The sequence below is a fragment of the Rhipicephalus sanguineus genome, chromosome 1 (assembly GCF_013339695.2).
Source record: "Rhipicephalus sanguineus isolate Rsan-2018 chromosome 1, BIME_Rsan_1.4, whole genome shotgun sequence".
NCBI lineage: Eukaryota > Metazoa > Arthropoda > Arachnida > Ixodida > Ixodidae > Rhipicephalus > Rhipicephalus sanguineus.
This window is the reverse complement of record NC_051176.1, coordinates 234,602,941-234,625,748: the sequence shown is the minus strand read 5'-3', so window position 1 is coordinate 234,625,748 and position 22,808 is coordinate 234,602,941. Positions and strand designations below refer to the sequence as shown.

General features: G+C 47.2%; 1 protein-coding gene across 1 annotated transcript in view; it reads left to right on the top strand.

The window, feature by feature from the left end:
• The first annotated feature begins 3,285 nt into the window (after positions 1-3,285).
• The window catches only part of LOC119374846 (zinc finger protein 423), a 174,497-nt gene continuing 154,974 nt past the window's right edge, over positions 3,286-22,808 (top strand). The window contains exons 1-2 of the mRNA XM_049420348.1: positions 3,286-3,837; positions 20,264-20,401. Of these exons, the coding sequence (XP_049276305.1) occupies positions 3,798-3,837; positions 20,264-20,401 (178 nt within the window). The 5' untranslated portion in view covers positions 3,286-3,797. The remainder of the gene's footprint in view (positions 3,838-20,263; positions 20,402-22,808) is intronic.

Here is a 22,808-nt window from a genome sequence, read left to right as displayed (position 1 = left end):
CGTTTCGGCTTCCCCACGTGTGCGTTGCTATACCCACCGCAGCTTTGGCGAACGATTTGATTGTGAACAAGACCCTCGCTGATGAGCCGAAACTTAATTGAATACATGCTACCTTAGTCGGCGCTGTTTCCATTATTTATAAAGTGCCTGACTGTATTCCATCAAATACTCGACCTCAAAGGCAATTAGTTTTAAGCCTAATTGGTGATTTCTTAATCAGTCAGATCAGACATGCGTTTTGATTTTTAGAGCAAGTAGAGGCCGCCGCTTCTAATAGTCCAGGTCAAGGAATAGAACCGCGCTACCTGCCAAAGGCCATCGATAAATAGTTCTGAGGAATATGAAGCAATAATAACGAAATCCCGAGTATATTTTTACCAGTTTTAATGTCGTACCCTCCCTCTTGTGCTCTTATTTCGAACAGACAGCCCCTTATTATTAGACAAACGCCTAATAATAAAACTGTCTTCCTTAAACTTGCACCCATATGTACTAAAATGGATAAAAGAATTCTTGACTAACCGCACGCAATCAATGTTTACAAATGATAAATTGTCTAACCCTCTTCCGGTGACATCGGGTGTGCCCCAGGGCTCTGTCCTCGCTCCTATTTTATTTCTAATTTACATTAATGACCTACCTTTGCATGTATCTTCAAATTTTCGCATGTTTGCAGACGACTGTGTTATTTATCGAACCATTACTAACCCTTCTGACCACATCTTATTGCAAGAAGACCTCGACCACATCCTACAATGGTGTGATGACCGGCTTATGTCCTTAAACCCTGCTAAATGCAAACTAATCTCCTTCACTCGTCGTCTAAATCCTCTTCGCTTTTCATATAACATAGCTAACGTCCCTGTCGAATCAGTAACCACATATAAATACCTTGGAGTCACCCTATCCTACAATTTGTCGTGGAACACTCACATTGCTAAAATCACATCATCATCTAACAAAACGTTGGGCTTCTTAAAACGTCATTTAGGCAACGCTCTTAGTCATGTAAAACTACTTGCTTATACATCATTAGTCAGGTCAAAGTTAGAATATGCATCTCCCATCTGAAACCCGCCTGAAGTTGGTCTCACCAATTCTCTAGAAACCATTCAAAATCGTGCAGCTAGATTCATTCATGCTTCGTACTCATACGACATCAGTGTTTCAACCCTCAAAGCTGAGTGCAACTTATCATCTTTGTCTTATCGCCGACGCATTGCAACCTTCTCATTATTTCACAAGTTTTTTCACTCGCCCCTTCATCGCCCTCCTTACATTATCCCCGCAGCTCACATATCTCATCGCACCGGCCATGCACTGCAAGTTTTTCGCCCACGTGCCCGTACTAAAACATTTTCTGCTTCTTTTTTTCTCAGAGCAGCTAAAGACTGGAACGGCCTTTCCCACGATGTTGCCACAATCACCTGCCCATCAAGTTTCATGCATAGCATTTCAAATATAACTTCACATTGATGATTGTAACAACGCAACTGATTGTATATTTACCCACCCCTTATGTAATACCCTTTCGGGGGTCTTTAAGGAAATAAAAATGAATGAATGAAAAATGAAAAGAAGTTTTTTGTTTGTTTGTTTATTTATGTGTTTGTTTGTTTTTTGTTTGTTTGTTCTTTCTTTGCAAAAACGCAAGGATGTTGCGTCTGTCAATAAGTAATAAAGTTCTTTATTATTTTTTTTCTGGAGGAGCCGGGGAAGCAAACACCTAGTACACTATATAATGGTCTTGTAGCATTGCGTACGACACCTAAAGTGTATATAACTCACCGATTTATAAGAGAGCGTAGCGTGGGTGGTCGCACCCCAACTATAATCCCCTAAGTAGTACACACTAGAATACATGTGCAAACATAATGCTTTTTTTTATTTTCTCTTTTAACACTTTTCTTTGTGCGTGTGTGTGTGTGTGCGTGTGCGTGTGCGTGTGCGTGTGCGTGTGTGTAAAACTCATAACGAGACACGTTGCCGATGCACACGAGATCTAAACTGCCCTACACTAAGCACATTAATAGCGAGTTCCAGGGTTTTAGAGTGCCAAAACCATAATTATTATGCCTACGAGGTACGCCATATTGAGGGCCAGGCCCCTAGCCAGGGGTCGGGGGGAGGCAGGGGGCCCGGGCTCCCCCGAAATTTTGATGACACATTGTGTTTTATCGAAAATAAATCATGAAAATAGGCGTTTTTCTCAAATAGTCAAGGCTTTCAGCAAGTGCCCCCCCCCCCCCCCCGCGAAAAAAATTCCTGGCTACGGGCCTGCTGAGGGCACTCTGGATTAAATTAGACCATCTGGTTTTCTTCCAGGTGCACGTAAATCTAATTTCACGGCCGCTTTTCTGCATTGCGCCTGCATCGAAACCACGGCGTCATGCTTGGCAGCGTCGCGCTGTAACCACGCACGAAATATATATAACAAGGGAATCATCGTACTCCACATCCTTGTTGTGTGTTTCGTGTCATTATTAAGGTTGAATTAAGTACCGACGATCCCATTACATAGATTTCACAAACTGTAAGCATATCACAGAGCAAAGGAGCGAAACACCCCTCCCCCTTTGCTCCTTTCTTCCCCTCTACGCATATTGAAAGTGTTTTGCGGAGGTTTCTTTCGTTCCGTTACTTTGTCATGGCGCGTCAGTTGGACACCTGCGGGAAAGCGGAGGGAGGCTTCAGCGTAGGTAAGTGAGGCCGGTGAGAAGTGCCCGCTGCTTGCCAGCGCGACACTGCGCATGACCGGAAACGTGCGGCTACCGGCGCTTCCTGCGCTGGCCCGCGCTGCTCTCTCTCCTCCGCGAGCGCGCCTCGGGTCGGCTTCCCCTCAACAGCCTCCGTCGTCTGCTGCCGTCGCGACGAAACTCAGACGACGAGTTCTCTTTCGCCGCACCGGTGGCCGAGCGCCGCGTCGTCTGCTCGCCGCGCGCCCTGTTGCCAGACTGCCTTGTTGCGTCCACGCCGTGTTGGCCCGCCACTTCTGTCGTGTCCGCTCGGCAGCGGTCGTCATCGATTACTCACGGCCCACTGACACCCGATTGTTCAGTGCGCACTGTGGTGTGCGCGCGGGAAGAGGCGCCACTCGATTCGAACCTCGCCGCGCCACCGGTCGCACGGTGTGCACTCCGGCCCGTCACGTTGTTTCGTGCGCGCTCGGACAGTGAGGAGGCGCGCATCGCGCCGGCTCCCCCCTCTCTCCTATCATTACACGTTCGTCCTCGCCGTGTGCTTGCACCATCATCACTGACTGAGCCAAGGAGTGCCAAGCACTCGCTGTCGCGCGCAGTGGTGGACATAACTGTGAGTGGACGCTGCAACCTGCGAGGGAGTGAATAGTTTGTTTCTTTTCTGCACTGTCAATTAAAACGTTGACATCGAACAGGAGTATAACGAGGAACAAAACAGTCCCCAAGAAGTCAGGAGAAGGGATGAATTGCATGCAAGAGACTCTACTCTGAGGTGTCTCGGGTGGTGTGGCTGCAAAAAAACAGTTTCCTCCAAAGTAAGACGGAAGTCGTTGTGGTCGCTGTCCACTTCGGCAACGTCAAAGAAGAAGAAAAAAGAAAAGAGGACAGCGTTAGTATTGACGGTCAGCGCGAGGTGACGCCACAGGTGTCCAGTGTCTCCGAGCGACCCGAAACTCGTAACATCTGGCAATAGTTGACCCACGTGACCGCTGTTTGACTGACAAGTGTTGCGGACCGGAGCAATGGAGCAGCGTCCGGGCAAGCTCTGCTGAACAACTGCTCTCCGTACCGGCCACTCAAACACTGCTCGTCGCGGACATGTCAAGAAGGAAACAAGCTAAACCCAGAGCACTGAAACGTAAGGGCCTATTAGACCTATATTTTGCCGTTATTTATCAGAGGCTGTGTCTGCCGGTTGTCATTAATTGAGAGCGAAAACGGCACGTTGTAACTGATTTCAATCTTACCGCGCGACTAAAGGCAAACGATATAGGAAGTGCGAAAATACAGGAGAGCGAAAAAGCGGCGTATAAATTTAATTCAACCATAAAGGCCACTGAGCACTAATATAAAGATTACATCCAGAAAAGCACGTGGTTTAGGCTGCTGTCGAAATGTGATCGTTAAGGCTTTAAATTCAGTCGAGTTTACTCTCATAATTTTGCATTGCTAATACTTGTGTTTGCTTCTCTAATTCAGGAAATATGGATGAGCTATGAGCTTGAGTACTTCTGCATAACCTCAGTTACAAGAGCTGCAAACTGTTGTCAGTCAACTACAGCAACCTACCATTGCTCTAGTTTGCTTTACTTGGCTGATAACTGCTGTCAGTCAATATTAAAAAAAAAAAAAGGAGATACTTACTTTCGAGGCTATTGCAATGGCTGGAAGACTTGAGAGTGTTAACCGTAAATGAGCAGTGTGGAAAGCGTGGTTGTAGTTCCCTATAACATTGTATATTAAAAATAAGCACAATGTATCGAAAATTTCTAGCGGATGCCAGATACAGCTGCATGCCTTGCTTTGTGTCGATTATATAGATCGTGCATGGTTTCGTCGTCGTCGCTACCTTGAATGTTTTGATGTCGTTCAATGGCTTCATTTGTGTGCGACAAGAACAGGGACAGCGAGTTGCTGGCCGGCTTCTTTCTTCAAAATGAACATCCTCCTGCGAGTTGTACACACACTCAAATCACGCAATGCGGCGATCTCTTTCACCTCGACTATGTTTCCGACATTGATACACGCTATAAAGTAAACAAAAAAGTTAAAGCACAAAAGCATGCTGCTAGTGATTAATCACCAGAATTGATGCCTGAACAGGGCGTTTGAAAGTGCATACGCACCCAACGGTTTCTACCGGTTAAACAGTCAGCCTCATGGGACACTTATGCGTATTTCGGTTCAATCTGAAGTGGGTGTTTCCGGTTCATTACCGCACACAAAAGTGCACACGTGCGTGAATGAATGAATGAATGAATGAATGAATGAATGAATGAATGAATGAATGAATGAATGAATGAATGAATGAATGAACGAACGAACGGCTCAGGCCTTCTTTTCTCGGCATCACAAAAAAAAAACATAAAACTAGTTCGCTTGTCACTATACTTTTCAGAATTTATGCGAATTCCACGCACTGCTGGAACAGGTGAACGGGAAGCTTCTCAACGGTTGTTGTCACACTCAATACCGATACGGCGTTGGTATTGCAATGAAGAAGGTCTTTCTGCAAGTAAGGAAATTTAGGGATCTACGACGGGGGAGAAGGAAAACGGGAAAACCGACTTCTTTTAAAAGAACACACACACACACACACACACACACACACACACACACACACACACACACACACACACACACACACACACACACACACACATATATATATATATATATATATATATATATATATATATATATATATATATATATATATATATATATATATATATATAAACTGGCTGAAAGCACTTAAATCTTTAACTTAATAATCTTGAACGGAGTGAAAAGACGTGTCCACATTTTTCTCTGAGAGTACAAAGCCAACTTGGGGCTGCTCCTCAAGCTTATTGCTGTTGAGTGGCTCCTGAGAAGTTGTCTTCACCTCGTTCCCAGGGGTATAGATTTCAATTCTGTATTGATTTTTTTTTATTACAACGTAAGGAAATAGATCGTCGGAAGCTTGGCACGATAAATTGGGCGCGTGGGGAACGGCGGCTCATCCCTGACAGGGGCTAAACGCCACGCCGTAGGCAAAGCAACGTTAGCTGTGGTGCTTTCGTTGCGGAGTAACAAATCACCCGCACTCAACGATATTGCGCGTGGCCCTCTCATATTCTTTCTTAATCGACTTAATTGCTGACGGGCAGCCTCTCCAGGAGAAACAAAGTGCCGCTGCAATATTTCACAAACATCGAAGCAAGAAAAATAAAGGAGATACAGAAAGGACGATCATCGCTTTCACAGAAGCGCACTTCCTGAATTTTTTTTTCGGTATACTTGAAGGCCAGAGTCGCAGCCGGGGGGGGGGAGGGGGGGGGTAAAAAAACTTCCTTCGAAATTTTTCAATTTTGCATGTGTACACGCACACATACAAACGCACGCACGAATATGTATTAAATATGGTTGAACCAACCCCCGAAAAACATTTCTCGCTGCGCTACAGTTGAAGGCATGTTTAACAAGCTGGGAACTTCTTTTTGAAGTCATACCCATCACCCCAGCCTTCATCCGCCGTGATGATTTTCTAAGGAAGGTCTAAATTATTTTCCACATGATTTTTCAAATCCTGGCACAAAATCAAGCGTGCATCTTGTTTTGTTTCTCATTCTATGTGAGTAGGCGAGGGCCAAACATCGTGGACATACGTCTAATGCCCTCTTCTACTCTTGAAATCCGCTTGCAAGTGTCACAATTTACGCCAACAGCTTCTGAAATCCTGTAAATTGTGCAGCTACGACTGTTGTTTGCTTTGTGTCCGGTCTTTTTGTCAAGCTCCAGGGCGAAACTGAATAAAAGGCGGCCGAAATGAGGATGGACATCCACGCTATATCCTTCTTTTTGCCAACTCAAATTGAGAGTGGGAGTGATAGGTGCGAAGAAGCGATACAAAAAGAGCGAAAGGGGACACATGAGGCTGGATCATTCACTCGATAACTTGTGTACCGCTCAGTACGTGCGACTATACCATAGAGGCCATAGGCCATAGAGGCGTTTCAAACGTTTCCTAAGTTGCTTTCAAAGGAGAAGTAAAAATCTCATGGTGATTCATCATGATATCGCGAAAACAGAGCGACAATAGCTGCGGGGATCAATCGTATTATAAAAGAAAAGCTGAGTTGAGTGGCCCCCGCAGCGGCAATGAAGTGGTACAGCGTCCGCATCATGCGAGAGGTACGGGATTCGATACCCAGTGCCGCCGATCACCCACTGGTATGCGTCAAGCGCAGAAAGGTACCGAAACCTGGCGCTCCGCAGCCTATGTACTTACCTCGTGAAGGTGGCACTGCATTGCGTACAGTATCGGCCAGCGTTACAGACTTCTTTGAAACCCTCGTGAGGATGAACGATACCTATCCTAATTTGACACATATCACAACGTGTCGATGCAAAATACTTTGTAATTTGCCTGCAGTCTGTTTTCATAACACAAGCTTCGCGGAAGTTGACGGCACGAAGCTGACAGGCAGTTCTACTTCAATAATGCTTTGACGTAAGCGCTCAAACGAAAGATTAAGACTTTGGTTCTAGTTGAGCTATAGTCTCGAAATAGAGATGATTATTCTTTCTCTCTCTCTCTCTTGTTCAGCACGATCAAGCTCAGTCTGTAACGCCATCCATGCACTGCCTAAACTTATTTTGCTTGTCGGGAGAGGAAAGCTCCCGCGCATATACGCCTGTTATGTATGTATGTGTGTATGTATGTATGTATGTATGTATGTATGTATGTATGTATGTATGTATGTATGTATGTATGTATGTATGTATGTATGTATGTATGTATGTATGTATGTATGTATGTATGTATGTATGTATGTATGTATGTATGTATGTATGTATGTATGTATTATGCGCGCGCGTGTTTGTGTGTGTGCGTTGTTCTTCACCAGGCGCGTTGCCAGATGGAAATAACGATTTCATATAACAATGATTGTGACCCCTCCCCCCCCCCCCCCCCCCAAAAAAAAGAGCAGTGAGCTTGCACTAGACACTGCATTCAGAGGGGGGACTCCAAATTCATTTTGGCTTTCAGGGTTTTCTTAACGCGCGTTTAAATTTAATTACGCAAGCATTTTCCTTCTTTACTACGCTCTGGTCGGAATGAGGCCGCCGCTGGCGGGGTCGACCCTGCGGCCACTGGCAGAGCGCCGCATCCACGTGGCCACGGCTGTGGCGATGGTCACTTATTTTGTCGGTAAGAACAGGCGCAAATTCAATCCCCGCTGACCCCAATAGCAAGGCGATTTCCTTCACCAACATGTGACGTTATTCTGACCGTTGAATCGCATGGGCCTCAATGGACGGATGCTGAAAACAGTTCTGATGTTGCGCAACGAATTGCAGCTTGTGCCTGGCTTTGTTTTATGTAGGCAACTCGCTGAACGAAACTCCCCTCGTCCAATCTAGCTTGTGTTTCTAGCAATCAGCAAGGACACACATTGTCAGAATCATAGGCGTGCGCAGGGTTGCCCATTAGGGGGGGGGGGGCAGAGTTTCACATCGCAGCGACCCCCCTTCCCCTTTGGTCGAGTCCGACACACAACATGCAAAAAACGAAAACGAAGCGATGACATGCTTCTCACAATCGCCTGCATCTTTAAACATATGATGGGACAGGTCCAAAAGTAACGACATGGGGCAGACTTTGCGCCCCGCCCGCTGGGTAATTAAAGGGAAAGCCCCCATACCCCCCCCCCCCCCCCCCCGTACGCACGTCTATGATTGGAATGCATACTGACATATCTCTATTTTTGTGTACATATAATTACGTAAACAAAATGCGCCCCGTAGGTTACAAAAACACCGAACGTGTTTCTCAAAACCCTCACTGCACTCTTATAAAAAAAATATCAGAAAAGTTTGGCTGATGTCCTGAAATAGTCAAAGGCATGGTTTCTCTAAGAAAAGCTCTCTCACGCTTCTAAAGACGAATTCTCAAAGCTCTTCGATCGCGAGTGATATATGCAACTGACCGGACATCCTTGCTGTGGTATTTCTATGTCCTGCGGCAGGCTTTGCTGAAAATCGGTCGTGTTCAGGAACGATTCTAACGTATATCAGATGTTTTTCTGCCTTAGATGACCTAGCGAGTTCTAGCGATCACTTCTTTATTCATTGCACGTCATTTCTTCAAGAATACGTACGGCATAATTAAAAGTCAACTATCAACACCCAGGTGCCGTATACTGACTTCCCATTCCCAAACAAGCACAATGAAGGCTGCCAGTAAAACAGTCAGCACGATGCTGCGTATCATCGTACGGTACCAACAGTATAAGGGCAGGCGTTGTTATAAGTACAACGTCTACAGCTTCAATTCGTTTCCTCTACCTTTCTTCTACAGGCGTACGTCGGATGTGCGCACAATGATCTGGTTCCTGACAGCATTGGTCGACTAAATTAATCGTTCTTTGCCTGTCACAGTTCTTATACTATGTACAAAAAGTCATAAAAAACGCTTTCGATTACAACGCGGCACGGAAGTGTATCGGCGCCTCCCAGCACTTCCTCCTACAATCTGACATCTCTCCAATGTGCGCCCACCGTGATGTCATAGATCGGTTGCGAGAAAGCAAGAAGAAACAAAATCGGTTTCGGCGCTCGCACCATTCGCTAAGAAGCGCGTGCATTGTGTTCGCCAGCGGTGTATCAGATTACATTAAGTGTACCCCGAGAGTACGAAATAAAGCCGTGAGCGCGGCAGAGAGAAGCAAGATTGCGACGTGTTACTTTTTCTTGGGCGCTGCGTGGTTGGAGATGAAAGTGAGAGAGAGAGAGAAAACGCTCCCATTTGTCTTTTCTTCGTTTTCACTTTTCACGGGAACGAATCGACGAGACGCGGGGCTCGGCAATGTACAAATGTGTTCGTCGCAGTGTAACCGGAACTGCAGATGCAAGAGGTGTCGCTTCCTCGGCCGCCCGCCGGGCTTGTCAACAATTCCGACACTTCTCTGCGGTCGCACAATGGTGCCGGCAGAAAGAAGCGCGCGCAGGAAGTGGGAAGGCGCTCGCCGCCTTCCGCCGGGGGATGCCAACCACTTGGGGATGAAGAAGAAGAAGCCGCGCTTCCGAGCGCCGCTTTCTCCCGCACTACCCCCTCGGCCGCCCTGCATGCTCCTGTGGGAGCGGTGTACGACTGTGGGTCAGATTGTCGCTGCTTCCCCCACTTTCTACCTCTTCTTCCTTGTTCGGCGCCGTATTGGGCCAACTTTCACCTGCGCCTTCCGCTTCTACGCGGGGAGACCCGGTGACCTTAAAGTGAGCACCGCTCCATTCAGAACGCCAGCGCCCCGGCTTGAATCCGAGTTCGTTTCGCGGTGCCGACTGTCTGTCTCTCTCTCCCCGCCTGCCCACGGTCCGGTGATGTCCGAGCGCGCACCTTTCGTACAAGGTGCAGAGTCGGCGTGAAGAAGGCGTGCACTCAGCGCGCCGACTGTCGCCTTTTGAGGGGTCCGTGCGTTGCGAAACACCAATTCCCCCACCACTTCCCCCCCGCGGCCACATGCCCGCTCACTCCTGCCTCCGTTCTTTTTGCTGGCCACCCCCGGTGCCACAAAGGAGGACAGGCGCCGGGTCCGGTCCAGCGACAGTGTCCCTATGCTCGAGCGACAACCACATCCGTAGTCGCGCCTCGGAAGCGAACGGACCCCGCCGCGCGACTGGGCCTACGTGTATGCGCGCGTCCAGCAAGCCCAGGGTGCCTCTGGTTCCCTCACAATGACCCCGGCGCGCTGGGAGAAAAGCGCCGCAGCGGCGGTCGTGAATATGCATCCCCCGGTTATTATTTATAGCTCGGTGCAGTCAGAGCATTGAGAAGAAGGAAGCGTCCACTTTAGGCTTTGAGTTCTTCGGCCAGTTATTATTTATGCGCCTGCGTACCATCTCGCGCCGGGGGGGAACCAAGTTACGCGAGCAGAAGACCTTTATCCCCTTGTCCCCACGCGGGCGCTTTGCAGCCACCCGTCGTGGCCAGTGCGCGCACGTTTCCCGCCTATACGTGGCCCCAATATGTCATGAAAAGAAGTACGCCGTCGAGCTCGGAAGGAGATAATAAACGTAAAAACGAAAGAAAAAAAAAAAGCCTTCGGAAGTAGGGAGGATATGGGACTCTCCCTCCTTGTCGAGACGTCGCTGCCAAAAGACGGGAGGGCTCATTATAACGCCGTTGTAAGCCGGAGGTGCGAAAAAGTTTTGACATTTGAAATTGTCACTCGGCGACGGTGTAAATTGTGTTGTCCGCGTGTGAAAATTGAACTTTTCGTGTTCCCCTCCGTGTGTGTGTGTATCTGTCGTCAAGGTCTCTTTCAGTTGAAGATTCCTTTTTTTGTGTTGCTTATTTTTTTTTCTTTTTTGTCGTTTCTATGCATGTCCGTGTCATAATACAATTTGGAGGGAGTATATAATACAATAGCTAACCACTCATATCCGTGCCAGAGAAAACTGAATGGTCGAGGGAAATAAGCTAGAGAATCGTCTTACTCTCCGTGTATAGAGTAAAACATACTTGGTCAGAAAACAATACTGGTGTGATTTACGTTTCTGGGTAAGCCGCACAGCTGTTGCAACGTGAAATATTCTTAACTGATAAGTGTATATGTTCTAAGGGTATTTTATAGAAGATCATTAGAGCATATACACTCGCGCCCTCGCACTGCCAATCGCTAACCTCCTCCTTAGCTTAATTGGTGACCGCCCTGGAAGGGCGTTGGCACCAAGTTCGAACACTGAACCAGGATGAATTTTTCGTAAACTAGGAAGCTTTACTTTCTTATAAATCCGCACGGATTTCCTCGTAGCTCTGCTCCACAAGAGGGTGGATGACAGTTCTTCCTTTCCGAATACACGAGCTGAAACTTTCAGAGTAACTGAAGGTCGCTCTTACTAATTTTTAACAAATGCATGATTATATGTATTGCGCGTGTAGTACTTAGCCTTTTAACAGCGGCGCTGTTTAAGCTTTTCGTTGCGCCCGGTAATGCGGATAGAAATCATCATCATGAACCGGCACGCGCTCTCTTCGTCCTCTTCTTCATCTCCGTACTCTTCTTCATCTTCTGCTTCGCTCCCACAACACGTGCGCCGATTTCTCCGGCGTGGGATGCAACAACTCTGATGAGCGAGGGAACGAGTACGGATAGACAAAGAGAAAGAAAGAGACACAAAGCAAGAGAGAAATTCTTGGGGGAAAATATCTTGGCGAGGCGGGATTCGAACCCGCGTACCCGCGATCCGAAGTCGAGCGTCGTAACCACTCGGCTATCCAGGCACGCTTGCAGAGCGTAGCATAGCCTTGTGTAGTATAGTGTAGGAAGGTGGTGGGAAAGGGAAGTGAGGGCGAGGGGGAGGGAAAGGAGGAGAGAGAGTAAATTATAGCACAGAAAGAGAGAAAGAAATGCAAGAAAGGGAAAGATAGAAAGAGTGAGAAAGAGAAAGGAATACATAGAGAGAGAGAAAGAAAGAAAGAGAAATAAATACAGACATAAAAGACATAGAAAAAACAGAGAGATGAGCTAAAGAGAAATATAAAGCGAAGCAACGAAGCTCGCCCAGCTCCGCACTTCATTCAGGATTGGCACCACTAATGCGAAGCTGTCTTAACTTTCTCTTTTTACCACAAACTACTTGCAAAATGAACCGCCTTACGTTTAGTTTAGGGAACAATTTTAAGGTATTGTTTCCAAAAGGGACGATTGAACCAAGACCAGGCACCGGAAATGCGAAGAAATTGCACGGAATCATCTGAACGTGACTCCGAGTGAACAGGACAGTCGGAAACAGGCAGCTCGAAATCACGCTCGCACCGACTTCGCTAAATTCCGGCAAAGTCGTTTTTTTTTTCTTCTCCATTTTCTTTCGTCTTTGTTGTTCCTTCGTCAATTACGTTCAGCGGTTCGTCAAAGGCATTCCCCCCTTGCGCCACAGAAGTTTGCATGCTCAAAAGCGACGTGCTGTCAACGCGTGCGCGCAATGCTTGTCCGCTCGGGTAATGCACTGAACAAATTTCAACATGATGGGCAGGAAAAAATTTTTGCTGAGTGATTCTTCTTTTCTTCGGGCAGTTTCCGGTTTATACATTTAAAAAAAAATCAGGTGCAGTTCAGTATATGTACGGTCTCCGTGGGCTGGAAAAAAGAGTTAATTGTTGGGCTACTCGGTCGTGCATAACTGGCTGAGACATTTTAGCGCAAGGAATAAAACGACGAACACGGGAAAGATCTTGTCTTCGTCTTCCTTCTTGTGTTCGTCATTTTATTCCTTGTACTAATATGTCTCGGCCAATTCTAGAATAAGGATTTATTCCGTTCTTTAGCAAAAAAAATGAGCACCAAGTATGTCCCACGGAGTATGAAGTATTGTATCTTGACAATGTCGGTTATCATTATATAACAAGCAAAAAGATGAGAGTAAAGGTTTTGCGTTGTTAGGGTCGGATGTTGTCGTAAGTTTATAGCGCCCCAACCTCAGATATGCGCAGGAAACTTAATTCGATATAACACAGGCGCTAACGTGAGCAGATGATCTGTTGGAAATGGGCGTATAAAGAAATGAAACGGGACATCATTTCATTTTTGCTGCTTCAATGATTAAGCACGAAGAAACTATAAGGTGTTAAGTGCCAAACCCGCCGTACTGCACGTGGGGGAGCTCTGGATTAATTATTACCAGCTGGGCCCTTTAATTGTGCATCTCAGTCCAAGTATACAGGTGTTTTTTTTTACATTTCGCCCACATTGAAATCTGGACACCGTGGTCGGAAATCGAACCCGGGTCCTCGATCCAGCCTAGCAGCGCAACACCTTGGCCGTTAGGCTGCCACGGAGGATGACTGCAAAGGAGGGCAACTGATTGAGGGACCCAGTTTTCGTACGTCGCAGTTATAGCTATGTTAAGCCAACAGCGTTGCCTGTTAGCTTCATCGATTAGGCGCGTAACATTATCGACACAATTAATCATCTACAAAGCAGCGGCGCCAATTCACACGTGTCCTAATGAAGACGTAGCTGATCATCAGCTCCCTTCGATCAGTGCGTTCGCGCTGTATACCGCGTATAGGCTCGCTGGTTCGGGGTAATTTGTTGCGATCATGAGCTATACCAGATGAGCGGGGTGCCCCTTCTCGAACTTGTCGCAATATTGCTGGCTATGCTGATGGCTTCGCGGGCCAGACGATGTCGGTCAGGAAAGAAATCGCTCGCCTTATCGCGGACTAAATCAGTCGTCTTAGCCACGCAAAGGTCAGTGTGTAGATCCGTGACTTGCCAATGCGGCAATACTAATCCGAAAGCAGATTGCCTCGAACAAATGATATGATATCCGGCATGTATGCAATGTAAAGGTGGGAGTCAACAGGTGGAAACACAATGTGCAACACAAGTTATACCAACGCCACCTAGACTGGTTATACCGCGGATCCGTGTTTATGCAACTCTGCAACTTATATATATATATATATATATATATTATATATATAATATATATATTTATATATATATAATATATATATATATATATTATATAATTATATAATATTATATATATATTATATATATATATATATATATATATATATATATATATATATATATATATATATATAATATGTATAACCAGCTAAGTGTGCCGAGTGATCTACACCGTGTAAATTGTGCCTATATCAGTTCCTCACTTATGTAGCAAGTATTATGTACGGAAACTGCAGAATATTTTTTTAATGCCCGACTCAAAGCGCATTAATTGTAAGGCAAGGCTGCCCCGATTTTAAATATGCATAGCTTGGCCAGAGCTTACGTCTTTCCTGTCTGTCTGTATTTGTCTTGCTGAGGTATAAACACTTAAAAAAGAAAAAAGAAAGAAAATTCGCATGGAAGGGACGGGTGTAAAGCTGCTTGATTTTATGTGAGTGTCGCGTACGTCGCTATACGTAGGTATGGTAGCCTGCTCGCTTTGCGTACTGAATCGTGTACGCGCGTCAGTACGCTAAGGAAGAACGCTTTAATCGCGACCTTTGGTCCAATAGCACATTCTTCGAAGTCTACAAATTATAGAGCGTGATAGAGCGTCGACCATCCGCATGCGGCTATTCGGTGCCTATAGATACAAAACGCCCCCATGAGTGAGCCCTGGCGCAAAAATTCTTGGTGGGACTTAGGGAAAGTGGCAGATTTTGGCGTGAGAGTCGGATGCACATTTAACAGCGGAGCTGTCGAAGCTTGAGGTGGGGTCGTATCCGGCGACCGCAGAAAGCTCGGCACAGCTGTGCAAAGCCAAGTGGGAGCATAGCATAGCCATGCATAGTATATTATAGCGAGGGGTGAGAAAAGGAACTGAGGGTTAGGAAGATGAGGAGGAGGAGGAGGGGGATATGGTAAAGCGTAGCATAGCCGTGTATAGTATACTGTACCAAGGGCTGGGAAAGGGAGGTGAGGGTGAGAATGAGGGAAATGAGCATAGCGTAGCCTTGTATAGTACAGTATAGCAAGGGATGTAAAATGGAAGTGAGGGTGAGGAGGAGGGGAGAGGGTAAATCACGACATAGCCATGTATAGTACAATATAGCAAAGGGGTGGGAAAAGGAAGTGGGTGAGGATGAGTGATGTTAGGGTGACGAGGAGGGAATGGGGAAGGGGAGAGTGTAGATCATAGCATAGCCATGTATCGCATAGCATAGCAAGGGGACGGGAAGATAATTGAGTGTGAGGAGGAAAAGAATAGAGGGAAAGGAGGAGGAGAAGGAAGGCCACTAGCTCCGCTCTTTACTCAGTCTTCGCGTCACTAATGCGTAGCTGCCCCAATCTTTTTAGCCATGGCTGTTTATCGTGTTGGATGATAGTTCCCGAAGGTCTTACGGTTTTCGATAGGCCCACATCATTCGAATGCGAACACAGATATCGCTCCGATACGCGCTCTACAGAAGCAACGCACAGCTCTTGCTGCGCAGTACGCTACAGCCAGTATTATTGTAAATATTTATCAGCCTTATCATTAACAGGAAAGCGCACCACGATGAACTCCGCGGCGACAGATATGTTTCTCTTTTCCTGGAATACGTCTGATAAGTTGCCTTGGATTGTTTTCACGTCAGCCAACGCTGTAAAAGACGGAATCGAGCAATTTAGCATCGTGAACCGGTAAAAGGGAAAACGCACGGATGGAATAAATCGTGTCGACGTATCAGGGCGCAACTCCGACAAACTTGCTTGTTCAGCTGAAGACAGTGAAAGGGAAAGTGCGTAAGTTAATACATTCATATAGGCTCTATATTTACATTACACTGCTTTGGCAGTCGACTAGTCATTCCTCAGCCACCGCGAACACCGTACCGTCCGAACGATATAGTAACTCTGTCGGCCATAACAACATATTAGGAATGAGTGGGTAAGACAAAGCTCCTCGCTCGCTTTGTCATCCTCGGTAATTATTATAAATGTAGCGCTTTCCTCACGCGACACACTGCCTCCATGATCAACTGCGTTCGACAGAGAACCGGAGTAAGAAAGCATGCTCTACCTCTCGCGACAGCGCATGTTCTACATGGCACAAGGGGGCGACTATGGGGCTGCGGTGCTGCAGCACGCCAGTGCACTGTTCACATGCCATTTTGCCTTTGGCTATGTCTATTACACCTCCCATTAATCCTCGCTAGTTTGCGAGCCCCCGAATAGTTCCTCGCAGGCTTTAGTTTTCTGCATTTCTATGTTAATATTTTCGTCCACGTGATGTCATAAAATAGTGGATACGTACGGCACTTGTGTCCCGGAGTCTTACTGCAGTCGTCTTCACAAGTGTGAGCAATTTGCAACCTAGTGCGAACGAGGTTGTAAAGGGCAGGCTTTGTCACGATTTGGGTGCTATTCATTGTGCAAGGTGCATGACAGCCCTCAACGTATATATCAAAAAAAAAAGTGTGCGCCTCCCAGAATCAAGACACTCTTCTTCCCGCGCGACATTTCGCGCCGACATCATTGGCAGAGTCAGTATTGTTCCACTGTATATGACGTTTGCCTGAGACGCAGACATCTTATTAAAGAAGCATTCTGCAACAAACGAGTGCACGTTTCACCCGTTAATTATGGTGACGGGGGCTCTTGGGGTGAGGCTAGATCCGGGTGCCTTTGATGCGCTGCTAACGCTTGTCTTCTTGATCGGCATATAGGCTTCGATAGCGCTTCATCTGTTTAGGTCCGGTGAGACGTTCAACCAGCCGTGGCATTCTGTCGTTGATTTCCGTCGGCAGCTGCGTCCAAGGGCGCCGACTTTAACGAGCTCCGCGGTAATGAGAAATGACCCGGCAGCGGTGCATCTGACGCGCGCAGATTCCTCTGGCCTTTATTAGATTTAAAAGGCGTCGGGGAATCGTGGCATGGCGCGCGCCCTGCGAGAAATGATGCGCTAGCGGCGCGCCCTACCCGCGGGGCCCCCTATCGACCAACGCTGGGTGCCAATTGAGCCCGCTCCGGCCGGAGACCCCGAGGGGGCCGTAGGGCCAGTGCGCGCGGGCTCGCAGGGGTCGTTACTTCGGTCCGCCTAACGGGGCCCCCGGGGCCGGCCGAGCCGCCATGCAGGCCGCGGGGGTCATTTCCGAGCAGGCCGCTTAAAAATGCCACGCTAGGGAAATTCGCGCGGCCATATCCGAGGCACGCAAGGACACGCGGCCACAGCCGCCTTGCCCCGCTGGCCGCCACGGCACACACAGGTCCCCCGGGGGCCAAAAGGGCGCGCACACCCGCGTCTCGCCAGTGTGCGGCCAAAAATGAAAGGGCCCCGGAATCGTACTCGCCGAGACCGATTGCTTCGATGCCGCACTGGCTCGCGGAATGGCCCTCGGCGAGCCTTTCGGATTGTTCTTTCTCGCCGTATACCTTGAGGCTCGACTTGGAAAAACCACCCACGGGAAATTGGAAATACTGATAGGTCTGGCCAAAGACGTACACCGAGCCGTCCTCTCGGGATGCCAGGTGCCCTCGAGGACCGCGAGTGACCGCCACTCGCAGCTGCTGCGCCGCCTGTGTTCCTCATCCTGCAGACGTTGGGGGACCAGCGACATGTCACGCGCATCGCAAGGCTAGCTCCTCTCTGTTTTCCCGGAGGTGGATTAAGCCTGAAGCGGCGCTGCATGCGCCATTGGGCACTCAGTCGCATGCACGGTAGTTTGGTACGCGCGTGCAGTTTACCAACAAAAAATAAAAGGCAGCACGCAGCTGGGCACGTTAATATCGTGCACAGTCGACAAAGCTAGATGGCAGATCGGGGAGCTTCGCTATCTGCATGATGGCTGTCGCTCATTTGGAAGAATGTGTTCGCGCAGGTACATGCGTGCGCGCCTGTGCTAAGCTGTGCTGTGTTTGTTTGTGTGTGTGTTTCCTATTACACTTTTCTTATTAGAGTTATGGCATAAAGTTATCGTTTCATGTGACACCGTTTCCGTACACAGAAAAAACAAAAATGAAAGCTGAATTCTGGGGTTCTGGTTATGAAAACCACGATATGAATATGTGGCACGCCGTTGTGGGGACTCCGAATTTATTTGAAGCAGCTGGAGTTCTTTAACGTGCACCTAAGCCTAAGTTTTATACGGTGTGTTTTTGCAATTTCGCCTCCATCAAAATGCGATAGTCGTGGCCGGGAATCGAACCCGCGCCCTCGTGTTTATCAACGCAACCCCGTGGCCGCTAAGCTCCCACAGTGGGTAAATAGAGAGAGAAGGAAGGAAATGCAGAAAGGTGCACATCTGGTTTTTCACCCTGCATTGGAAAAAAAAAAAGAAGGAAACAGAACGAGAAAGCACTTCCAGCGTGCGCAGTTGCATGCAGCTGCATGTGAAGTTTACAGGTGCTTGCATAGAACAGTGGATTTTAAGTGCACCATCAACGCCTTCACACCACTTTTTTTTTCGTTGCACTGCATGCGACCTCACTGCATACGGCCATGGTTCAAGAATCTTTGCTTCCGAAAACGGCCTCGAGTCCATCCGTTTTAATGCCGTCTTGAGAGTACGACGCTGGATGTCTGGTATTAGTAGAACCATAGGGGGAGACTACTGAGGGGCTCGGCCCCTCCCCCACCCCCCCCCCCCCCCCCCCTCTCCCGGCGCCGGTGCTGGGTATTTTTTAAGAGCTAGACTTGGGTCCCCGTCCATTGACAACGGACTGTTAGCCGTCCTGTCCGGCAGCTATTTCACAGAGGGCTGTTTATGACCGCTTATTTTTCCTTTTAGGCTTTTACAATGTGCAGCAGGGCCAAACATTCAGTGGAAAATGGCCCTCAAGTGGATTTGTAGGTGCGGAATATGTTGTGTTAGCTATGGCAAGTTAAAGTAATTCTTGAACCTGGTAGCGACTGGTTTTCAGAAAACAAAAATGCTTCTGAGAATAAAAAGCATCTCCGACACAGTCAGTTAGAAAATGCTTTTGCACAGACGTGCTCATCATAAAAAAAGTGTAATTTGTTGGTTGTATCAAATGGGTAGCCTTCGACATGCCTGCCTATAAAAGTGCCGAGAAAAGATGGTACGCGTTTTTTTATTTATCAGTACAGATGTTTGCTACCAGTTCGGTCACCGAGGAGCAGAAAACAACCTTTGGCGGAAAAATTCGTAACCGCAGCTTCGCACAAGGTGTAGTGGTAGCAAATGGTATTTGTTACGATCTGAAAATTATTTTTGGCCATCTTAAATTGAATTCACTGGCATAATTTAAACTTCCTGCGCCAGCATTAGCCCACTCTCCTGTCTGGAGCATGTTTTAACAATGTAAGCAAAGCATGATTATAAAAAAATTCGGCTGATCTCACGCATTGTGAGATTCCATTTTATGCGAAGCAGTCATCGAGGAGCAGCCTATGCGGCATTTTTTTTACTTTGAGCCAAGCGTTCAGAGGTAGATAGACGTCTTTGTGCAAACTGAAAAATAAATGTGGAATCTCCCACGAGAGATCTTCATAATGATAACCGCGGTGCCGCCACCTAAGAGACTAAAGTTACACACACAATATATATATATATATATATATATATATATATATATATATATATATTGTGTGTGTGTGGGGAGAGAATGAGAAAGCGATGTGGAAGAGCATGCCGGGGCCCAGCTCCCTCCGGGAAAATCAAAACCCTCTGCCTATGGGTAGAACGGTAACGACACACTCAAAAAGTCCTATGACCTCTGACCTCGTTGTGCTGTATGCCACAGCACACAGCGTCCATAAGTTTCCATAATTAATGCCGTAGCATGACCAGAAATATACTTCTTGTTTTTCTTTTTTCGTAGCAGGAGTAAATGAAAATCGTGAATTTCAACTCTTTATATATTGACTGTTATACCTACGTACGGTGCGCCGGCAGCAAGAAATAGCTGTCCCTTCGCCCCTCTGGCCTCAACGAAAGGCCTACACCGAGCTGTCAACAGATGTATCAGCGCACACTTGCATGGCCCAATAAATTAAATTTAATAAGAGTATTTTATAGGATACTTAAAGCAAAGCGAGAGGACAGCACGTAAGAAAAACACGTGTTCGCTGTATAAGAAGCGGACCTGTCTCTGACGCTTTCCAACCGTGTGCAGCCGACGAGGACCCAGGCGAATCGGAAGCCACCGAGGAGCACCGTTGCCAAGCGATGCAGGTGGACAGCAGATCGGAGGAAGCCGACCACTCCCCGGGGGAGAACTCGTCCTACGCGCCCGGAGACAGCCCGCTGGACGGTAAGACACCGAGCCAGAATTTTCTGAGGACTGTGAGGCACATGCAACACGTTTCTTGAATTTTCGTGACAGGGAACTAAGTAAAATGAAATGACAGCTCTGCTGGAGTATAGTCTTCAGTGCTGCGCCTTGGTGCATACAGGTATATAAACACGAGGTGCGTATAACTTGCTCAAAACATCATGTCTCTTACGATACAACTCCCCTGAATAACACCTTGACGATTTTAACGACAATTAATGTAAATATATGTCACGACTATTTATTAACTGGTTGTCTGTCAGCGAATAAAAGATCTTGGACTACGAGCAACATGCATTTCGTATTATCCACGTAGACCATAGGATAAGGCCATGCGATGGTATGGCTTTTCCTTTAAAAAAAAGCAATAAAAAGAAGCTTTGTACATGATAGACGGGACAGCCCATATATTTCATCCAGGTCGTATTGTAAAGGCGTGTGCTAAGAATTTATTCCTCGGTTCCGCAAACAACACATGCCGCACTGTCGGCCATTCTAATCAACGTTGTACATGCCTTCGTGAAGGCAACTCCCAACCAGAGCCGATAGAGAAAGGAATCTTCGCGTCAGTGACTTGTGATGCAGACCAGCACGCGCCAGTGAATTCACTGCCGTTCTCTCTCTCTCTCTCATCTTTCTGTACCTCTTCCCTAATCCCCAGTGTAGGGTAGCCAACCCGAAGCTTCTCTGGTTAACCTCCCTGCCTTGTGCCTTTCTGTTTCCTTCTTTCCTTCCTTCCTTTCTAACAATTTATTCGATATCACGAACCCCGCCCCCCTCCCGCTCCTCCTCCACCGCGGTTTCCGACTGCACGCAAGATCTTGAGACAATTTTTCAGCAGTTCAGGAGCTAATACCTAAACACAAACCCAAAAGGACCTCTGCTCGCCCTGTAGTAAAAATTTCCCGAGTGCGCGCTACTACCAACATATGCCTTCTTGGCATATATTTTTCTCACTCATACATTACCTATGTATACATAACTATTGCTATAATTATCTACATCGCGTCCATATATTAGACTTGTAAACTGAAGTATTACTATAAGTACGTAAAATGACGGAATCATAATTGAAGGCACAGTGCGCGCCATCGGACAGCCATCCTTGTCCCCACGAGCGCGCGAATGATTTTCACGCAGAGGGCTGCTAACCCTGCTGCGATAAATAAATAAATAAATAAATAAATAAATAAATAAATAAATAAATAAATAAATAAATAAATCAGACGCATATTAGGTCCAATGTACGCGAACCGTAACTAATGTAATATGGACGAAGGTGACCGCACCTGGGTCTCGTTTCTTTCGCACTGCGTATTCAGAAGCTCAAGAGAGATAAGAGTTTTTGTCCTGAGTATTAAAAAAAAAATTGAGCCGCAAGTGACTCGTTTGGCTATGCTATCTGTGGATCGCCTGCTTTTCACAAAGGCAGTGAACATGATTCAGCAGGCTACGCTGAGGCCGCCGAAACTCGTGGCGAAAAGCTATAACTGTTCTGCTATATTACCTACATCTATGTGCAGCTTGCGTCAAATAGTGCGTAAGAGTCACTGCGCGAGTCGCTGCGACTCACGCTTATCGGCCGTGTACGCATGCAATCTCCCGTAAAGATGATGGCGCTCAAAACATGTATGTATGGCGCACAGAACTCCGGTTCTTCATTTCTGCTGCTCGCGCAATGCGGGAAGTGGCCCCGTGCTGTTGCGAATACACAACTTGCAAAGAACGCCGGCCGCTCGCTGAGTGTTCTGAGGAGCTTCGACTGACGGTGTGTCATGGAGCGCTGAGAAGCAGGTGAAAAACTGCCGTCGAAAGCTCTGTCGCTGACGGTTGCGAATGAGGTAAGCCGGGACGAAATTTCGAGCCAAGGATACCTTTCTACCTGTCTGCAGCTTTCATCACTGTCGCAGATGCAACGACCGCGCTTCGAATAGAATAAAATGTTCGATGGCGAGAGGTTCTCAGACGGGGTTCTCTGAAACTGTGCGGTTCGAAGTGCAGATATAAATGGCGCCGCAGCTGAGAATAAGAGAAAAGCAGGGGAGCGCTCGCTCAGGCCGGGGATCCTGCTCGTGATTTACGGCACTGTTGGAAATCCTCGAGGGAGGGAGAGGCGGTTGGTGAGTATTGGCAGTTGATGAAAGCGATAAAAGATTACTGCGGAGCTCAGCGAGGACTCGCAGCGCCAAGGCGTACGAGAACTCGTTCGCTCGCGCACGACCGTCCGTTCAGATATTACCGAAGGCTCAATATTCGCAGGTACTTTTTTATGTATATATAGTCTGTATGTCTCGGTGCAGCGAATTGTCTGTCGTTTGAGCTATTACACATTCGAGCCACAAGTTTTACACCAACAAATGCCGAAAGAAACTCTCTCCGGCTTTCG